The sequence below is a fragment of the Dendrobium catenatum genome, unplaced genomic scaffold (genome assembly GCF_001605985.2).
Source record: "Dendrobium catenatum unplaced genomic scaffold, ASM160598v2 fragScaff_scaffold_104, whole genome shotgun sequence".
NCBI lineage: Eukaryota > Viridiplantae > Streptophyta > Magnoliopsida > Asparagales > Orchidaceae > Dendrobium > Dendrobium catenatum.
The window spans coordinates 226,524-235,003 of NW_021318566.1; the positions used below are offsets into that span (position 1 = coordinate 226,524).

Here is an 8,480-nt window from a genome sequence, read left to right on the forward strand (position 1 = left end):
CAATAATTATTTGTTTCCCTGATGCCAGAAATCAATTCCCTTGTTATTTTTGTCCATAAGAGAAGGGATGATGTTTAATTAATTTTAGACATGCATTCACCTTCATATTGTTTGATGCTGAATATGAATTGAGAGAACTTTAAGATAAGAGTTGATACTGAAACATGATAGAAAATTGAACCACCTCCATCTCAGGGCAAAAGTTTTAAAAATACAACGAGTACAAGATTTACATGACAATCTTAAGGGGAAAGAGAGAATGAGTGTGTGTGTCTGTGACTAATTTTTCATGTATTTTTAAATGTAGTAAAACAATAAAGATGATCGAAGTCGAAAGAAACTTTAAATCTAAAAGAAAATGATATGAAGAAGTTGATGACCAACATAATGAATCATGGCGACCAAAAGTCCCTTGCAATGAGTCTATGCCTTTTTATAGTGGTGTACTTAGAGCACGAGCCAAATCATTATGACTTGATTGAGCATAGTGATGCTTTAAATATGCTTATGTTTGACATTCCCTATTGAACTAATTGGGTGAATTGATTAAGCCATTGAGGTACATTAGAGAGCTAACATTCTCTACTTGTGGCAACATTTGTGGTGCTACTTGTTCATATGTAAAATTCCCAAATATCCCATGATAATTGTCATAAAAAACATGTGATAATTACTTGAGTTTAATAATATTAAATATCATGGCAATGTGTCAGTGAAGTACACTTGAGGAGAGTTGTGATGCTGAATGAGAAATTAAGAGACTTAAGCGTTATTAAGATGAAATACAAATTCATGAGTGAATAAGCTCAACATTAAACTTGATAATAAGCTTTCAATTTATTTTATATTTTTAATAGAATGAATTTGTTCATGAACAAGAGACATTTGTTCATATTTGCTAGATTATTTGTTTGAAATGTTCATAAACAAATATAAGATGAATCAAAGATCATTTGTTCTTGAACTAGCTCATTTGGCAGCTCGAAAATACTTATTAGATATGTTCATGAATGAGCTAATTTGATATCTCAAGAATACTCATTAGATATATTTGTAAACGAGCTTGTTTGATAGTTTAAAAAACTTTGCAAGATATGTTCGCTAACATATTGGATGTAATTGTTTATTAGAAGGCTCGATAAGGCTCGTTTGTTAAGTTAATGAACATCTAGAAGTAGAGCTTGTTCATAGCTTGATAAAGCTCATATTTTTAAAACTCGACAATCATAAAACAAATCGAACATAAAACAAACATGAACATCCATTAATTTAAATGAACTAAATTTGCACACAAATAAAAAAAAAAACTTGAATCAAGCTCGAATATAATTTAAACAAGCTGATAATAAATAAACTTTAATATAAATATGCACATACTCAACTCGACTCTTTGCAGCCCTAAAAAATTTGGTTAAAAGTTAGGGTTTCGACTAAAGTGAGCTGTTGAGTCCGTCAACACAGACCGCCCAAATCTGTGGGCGACGGCCACCACTATTGCTATCGTGTACAAATCAAACACGCTGCTTCACTATGACGCGCAACGGCGCAACACGTGCCAATTGAACGTACGTACGTTCGCACGTATGAATGTTCTTTACATTTTTCGGTCTGCAAGCGGCTCGCCGTGTCTATAAATGGAGAGTTATGAGAACCTGCCCGTCTCCTGCTTTCGTCGTCCTAAAGCTCTCCTTTTTTTGGGTCTCTGCAAGCAGTTGGGTAGAGAAATTTCTGAAATGGCGCAGGAATCGAGCAAGATGGCGTCGATGAGGAAGTGGATCGCGGATCACAAGTTACGAACAGTTGGTAATATTTGGATTTTATTTGTTTTGTTTTTTTTGTTTTAGTTTGGTTTTTTTCTTGGCCTTGGTATTTGGTGTGGTTCTGATTGATTTTTGGTTGGATTATGGCTTGTTTGCGGGTTAAAAGGTTGCCTTTGGCTGACCGGGATTGGGAGTTCGATCGCTTATAATTGGTCTCGGCCCAGTATGAAAACTAGCGTTAAGATCATCCACGCCAGGTATGCGGTAATTTATCTTTGTATTTGATTTTCTCTACAATGCTCATTTTCTGAGATTTTTTTCCACTGTTTGTTAGGGTTTGTATGTTTTTGGGTGAAATATTTCTAGTCATTAGAATTGGAGTTTGAAAAATTTTAGGTAGACGTTGGATGTAAATTCTCATGTGCTTGCTCTTGATGCGGGAAGGGTCTATCTAGATTTGGAAGTTTTAAAGATCCATAACCTGGGAAATCATTTGAGATGAGAGAATGGTGTTATGTGACCAAAAAGAGTAAGCTTGTAATGAAACAGAAATTTACAGCAAGGACATAATGCTGGAAGTTGTAAGGACTTACAGATTTTTTGTGCAAGGATTAGAGATCTAACGCAATACCACTCAACTAAGTAGTTGGTGGAGTGTTATATGGAAATTAGTTTACAAATTTTTTATATTCTTTTTCTTGCATAAATTCCCCAAATTGTTGACCTAAAAATTTGCAAAATCTGTTGGAATATGTAACCATCACCTGATCAAACTTTATATATATAAAATCTACAACACCTGGGGATGACAAAGTTATAGTTTGTAACCAATCACCTGATCAAACTTTGTATATATGATAAGAAAAAAGCTATGTTGGCCCACCCATAGCCCAAAAAAGTCTTGAGATATTAGCACTAGGAGAACGATTGAGAGAGAGAGAGAGAGAGAGCTTAATAGCTCCATGTGCACTCAATCCTTATTCAAACTCAGGGTGCCAAAAATTTAACTTTTTTGGGCTGTCGGCAGAATAATGTAACAGTACTCTTGCAAAAACTTCTTTATATGAGAGAAGCAAAGTTTAGGGATCATTGTCAAAGCAAAGTTCTTTGATCAGCTTCAAAGAGACATCACTCAAGCTGACATTGTTATTTTTCATTAGATCCCTTACAAGATTCAGTTATCTACAACATGTAATATTTACAAAACTTAAAATCAAAGAGAAAATGAGAATGAGACAAAAAAAAAAAAACTGAGAAATGTGAAGGATAGAGGAAGGGAAAGTCATACTTTTTACATGGCATTTCCAGATAATTAGAAGAAGCTTGCACTCTTATATCATCATCAAGTTATGCTTTCAATAAATGTCACCTTTCCATCCATCCCTCTTTCCTCTTTTGGATCCACAACAACTTGTGATCTACGACAGGCAATCTTTTAGGGTCCAAACCTTTTAGGATTGCATATTGCCCATCATAGAATTCATGATGTTAATTCATTCATCTCTTTTGATTTCAAACATTTTCTTTTTATATAAGTATCCATCACTTTTTTGTGATCATATGAAACTCACTCGTAAGATGGAATTTTATGGATTGTGAATACTCTGATAACCAACTTGATAGAAATTCTTAATTGTTCGTTATAGTGTAATATGAACACCATAATTTACCTAGGCATACCAGGAACACCATTAGTTACATATATGCTCTTATTGTAAGTAATCGTTCAAGAAAGCTATCTTATTACAGTTATAGAATCCATGTTATAATTTTCCCTCCAAAAGGATATATTTCTTACCTAGTTTTGGTCTATATGCCTCTTGGTCAAGTGTTAACACATTGTCAAATTTAAAAATACCATATTTTAGGCTTTATAAATCCTTGTTTTCCATTAATTCAATGATGCTTGAGTGTTAAACATGTTCTTCACAAATCATTATAAAGCAACTTCTATCTATGTTATTTTAGATCTATTGCTTCTTCCTATCCTTCTGCACATTTTATCTACCCATTTAATGGGTGCATTTTCCATCATTTGTTGTAAATTTTTAAATAACTCAAGTTTATTTTTCAATTATCTTATCTTCAATAGATAATACTCCAATTATTTATTTTATATAATTATTATTAATTTATCCTTCATATTTCTTTAATATAATCTTCCTATGAAACATATAACAATAGTAATATTTAGGGGACTAGTAATGTATGTTTTTCTATTGTTGCTTGTAAATATTCAAATAATTCAAGTATATATTTCAATTAAGTCATCTTAGATAGATACCCCTGTTAATCTAATATACTCATTTCTTAATTTATACTTCGTAGTCATCTTCATAGGGAACAAATAACAATACTAATATTTAGGGAAAACGGTGTCCTTTTGCTATAGTTAAATCCCCAAAATTTTTTATCACAATTCATTGACAATGGAACGTTTTTATAGAGCCTTCGTATCTCTTAAAAGAAATTGAAATATCAAGGGTAGATAGAAACCATAAAATCATACTTCATTTAAAGTAATGAAAAAATTAAACAAGCATGTCTAACTCCTAATTGAATTCACGTTGCAGTGATTCTCAACATCAAAATCTATGAACTATGGAAAATTATATTATATGAGATTTAATCAATTCAAGGCAATGGAATAAAATACAAGCATGATTCTCAACATCAAAATCTGTCAATTATAAAAAAAATATATATTATATGATAATCAATTACAAATCATTTTTCATGATAAGTGTTGTATAATGGTAGCAATAAATGTAATTGATACTTATATTGTCATATACATGCATGATCATATATTACATGCATAAATCTAATTGTATCTATGATTACACATTCTCTCTCTACATATAGAGAGAGGAGGTAGTCTATAATCCAATTTAGGGGACTAGTAATGTATGTTTTTCTATCGTTGGTTGTAAATATTCAAATAATTCAAGTATATTTTTCAATTAAGTTATCTTAGATAGATACCACTGTTTCTCTAATATAATCATTTCTTAATTTATATTTTTTAGTTGTACCACACATTAATCTTCATAGGGAACAAATAAGAATGCTAATATTTAGGGAAAACGGTGTCCTTTTGCTATAGTTAAATCCCCAAAATTTTTTATCACAACTCATTGACAATGGAAGGTTTTTATAGAGCCTTTGCATCTCCTAAAAGAAACAGTGCTTTTGAAATATCAAGGGCATATAGAAACCATAAAGTCATACTTCATTCAAAGTAATGAAAAAATTAAACAAGCATGTCTAACTCCTAATTGAATTCACGTTGCAGTTATTCTCAACATCAAAATCTATGAACTATAGAAAATTATATTATATGAGATTTAATCAATTCAAAGCAATGAAATAATATACAAGCATGATTCTCAACATCAAAATCTGTCAATTATAAAAAAAAGTATATTATATGATAATCAATTACAAATCAATTTTCATGATAGTGTTGTATAATGGTAGCAATAAATGTAATTGATAATTATATTGTCATATACATGCATGATCATATATTACATGCATAAATCTTATTGTATCTATGATTACACATTCTCTCTCTACATATAGAGAGAGGAGGTAGTCTATAATCCATTTAGAAGGATAAAGCTGATTATCCCTACACCTTTTTCACCATGCATAACAAATTTTGAAGGATTAAAACTCCGAGTAGTTAACAAATAAAAAATAGTTATTTTTTTAAATTTTTTTGTTACTCTACTTCTTAGCATTCAAAGTTTGTGATGGTGATAGATGCTTTCGAACAAGTTATTCTGTCATTTTAAATTGACAGTGCGCTCTCTCTCTCTCTCTCTCTCTCTCTCTATATATATATATATATATATATATACATTTGTCCTAAATATATATGGTAGAGGCTTACATATTCTATTTATTTATTGATAAGTTATACATGACCAGATATATTAAGCTGACAATATTACCAAGCTTAATGTCAGCATCATTGAACCAGTGGATTAGTGGTAGAAGGCCAGACGCTTAAATGCTAACGAAGATAAAATATCATGCATTAATTATAATCAATGCGCTGAAATAAGCTTGTATTGATTTTGTTCATGCCGATTCATAAAAGAGGTGAAATTTAACCAAGAAACTTTCTCAAATACCAATGAAATCATGAAAACATAACTTTTATCCTAATTATGGATTAGGATTTATACCAGGCACAATTTATGCATAAGAAGGCTTGGTGAATGTTCTTCGGCCTGAAAGACTCTCTCTTATTGTTGATAGAACAAAATGCTTAAAACTATGACAGGTCAAGGGTAGGGTGTCTTACACTAGCATGATATCTTTACATTGTAGCTATGTAGCTTACCTGATACTAATTCCATCAAGTATGACTGAATTATTTTTACCTCTGAAATGCGACTGCAAGGAATGCACTGATTTGCTTATGCTTGAAGAGAATGAGCGATTTAGACATTTGGTTATTTCTATATGCATCATTAACAGTTAACTTGAAAGTATGGTTGTATTATATGTTTTGTAATTCTCAACCCTGAGTTGCAGAAACGGTATTGTGGGCGATTTATTGCTATTGTGCTAATATTTGCTTTAGGGGCTGTTTGTAGCAGGATTTAGGCCGGATTTGAGCGAAATCCAGCCAAACGGCCTAAAATGCAAAACCAAATTTCATGGCAAACAAAATCCGTTGTAGAAGGAAAATTCCGCCGATTCGCTCTAAATCCTAGATTTCCGAAATCCTGTATTTTGCCGGATTTATGAAATCCATAGCGCTAGAGAGGAAGAGTCCGCTCGGTAAATCCTGCTCTATAGCCAAACAATCACATGAGATTTAAGAGGATTTATCATGAATGTTACCAAACAGTTTTCAGGATTTAAGCCCCTCCTACTTAAATCAAATCCGGAGTGCTACCAAACAGCCCCTTAGTGTCAGTGAACTTGTTCTAATGTTTTGAAAATTCAGGTTGCATGCCCAGGCACTCACGCTGGCTGCCCTAGCTGGAGCTGCAGCTGTGGAGTACTACGATCATCGTTTTAATCCAGAAGCTAAAGTCGACAAGTTTACAAGTCAGCATTTGGCTCCTGCCGACAAAGATTGACTCAGTTTTTGCCTAAAACAATTATGGATTAATAAGCACTCGAAGCCTTGCATGGAGAAAAGATGACTTCTTTTTTGGTAGTTTGATTATATCATTTTTTTTTCTTTACAGTATTACAGAGATATCTTGCAGATCTTTTGTAATAATTTAAACTTTCAGTATTAGCTGCAGGTTTCCTTTGGTGGAAAGGATTTGCAAGAAATGAAAACGTACTGAAATTGATTGACAGACTTTAATTGAAAATTATTTTGCTTGCTTCTTTGGTGGGAGGAGAAATCAGGTGGAAAAATAATTTTGTTCTCTTGTTTGTTGGTCCGTGTGAGACATGATGATATCTCGATAGTTTATCTTTTGATTTGTATTATGTAATTGTAAGCAATATGTATTTATATTTCTCACGATTCAAATAAAGCTGAGACTGGCGCTGTGACTATTTAATTGACAGAACAGTAGGGGTGGAGTCTATTTAGTAGAGGTGCAAACAAGTTAAGTAGAGCTCAAGCCGGGATTGTTCGAGCCGAGCTCGAGCTTGACTCATCTCACGTCGAGCGGCTTGTCGAGCTCCGTCCAAGCAGGCTAGCAGCTCACGATCTTCATTGTCGCATCCACTGTCAACCCCAGTTCCGCCGTCGAGCAATGTTGTTTTGGTTTTTCGCCCGGCCTTCGATTCGTTCTCGTGCCCACCCAAACTCGCGAGGTCGATAAGCTAGACTCGTCAAGCCTGTAACCGAGTCGAGTCCGAGCCGGCTCGCGAGTCGGCTTGACTCGGTTAAAGCCCTACTCCTTAGTGACCAATTTTATTCCAAATAGCCATTAATTAGTGTAGTATCTAAAATATATTCCTTCTAGTTTCATCAAGGAGCGAAAATCAAAATCAAAACTGCAGCATCCCTAGCTGCAGACATCGAAAAACCGAAGCCATGAAGCAACAAAAATCAGGAGTTCCCAGACCAGCCAGCCGTGCTATAAAAGTTAGCCACAGGGAAAATGCAAGACTGTAAGAAATTCACGAAGCGATGTGAACGGCAGAGAGCATTGAATGGCAGAAGAATTAGAGGAGGAGAAATCGGTCTCTTACAAAGACAAACTCTAGGGCACCAGAGAAAAAGCTCAGGAAGCCAAGGCCTGAGACTACATGGTTGCATCAATAGGCACGTCGGGTCATGCTGAAGAAGATGCTCGACACAGGCGCAGGATGTCGCTGCCCAGAAAGGATGAAGGAAAAACCCAAATCCGAGCCGGCGAAAAGAGTCGGAACAGTTTTCTCAACGCCATTGCCAAAGCCAACCAGCTGAAGAGTTGCAACTTTTAAGCATTATGAATCCATTTTCCACATTCACTTTTGGCTGAAACAGTCGAAATTCTTGTAATGTTCTGATCGAATCCCCTATCATGATTCAAGTGGGAGATGATATAGTTAATGGAGAGGAGGGAAATTTCCCTTTCAGAAAGGGGTCTATCAATTATATCATCTATTAAGATAGTGAAAATCGGATTGGACAATGAATTAGAAAAATGAGAGGTTCATGATTCAATCAGTTCGATTGAGATTGAATCGGATGATGTAATAAATAATAATATTATTAAAATAATATTTTTAATATAAATTTAATTTCTA

At 33.8% G+C, this 8,480-nt stretch overlaps 1 protein-coding gene across 1 annotated transcript; it reads left to right on the forward strand.

Moving 5' to 3' along the window:
• The first annotated feature begins 1,646 nt into the window (after window positions 1-1,646).
• On the forward strand, window positions 1,647-7,121 carry LOC110104422. Its single transcript, XM_020833526.1, has 3 exons — window positions 1,647-1,803; window positions 1,927-2,017; window positions 6,727-7,121. The coding sequence occupies exons 1-3, from the start codon at window positions 1,734-1,736 to the stop codon at window positions 6,860-6,862; spliced, it is 297 nt and encodes a 98-aa protein (XP_020689185.1). The 5' UTR covers window positions 1,647-1,733; the 3' UTR covers window positions 6,863-7,121.
• The last annotated feature ends 1,359 nt before the right edge of the window (window positions 7,122-8,480 follow it).

Bases quoted from the DNA above. Each gene is read 5' to 3' on its own strand.
- LOC110104422 (XM_020833526.1), top strand. From the start codon at position 1,734: ATGGCGCAGGAATCGAGCAAGATGGCGTCGATGAGGAAGTGGATCGCG. The intron at 1,804-1,926 runs GTAATATTTGGA...GCGGGTTAAAAG, and splicing joins TCACAAGTTACGAACAGTTG to GTTGCCTTTGGCTGACCGGG. The intron at 2,018-6,726 runs GTATGCGGTAAT...TTGAAAATTCAG, and splicing joins GTTAAGATCATCCACGCCAG to GTTGCATGCCCAGGCACTCA.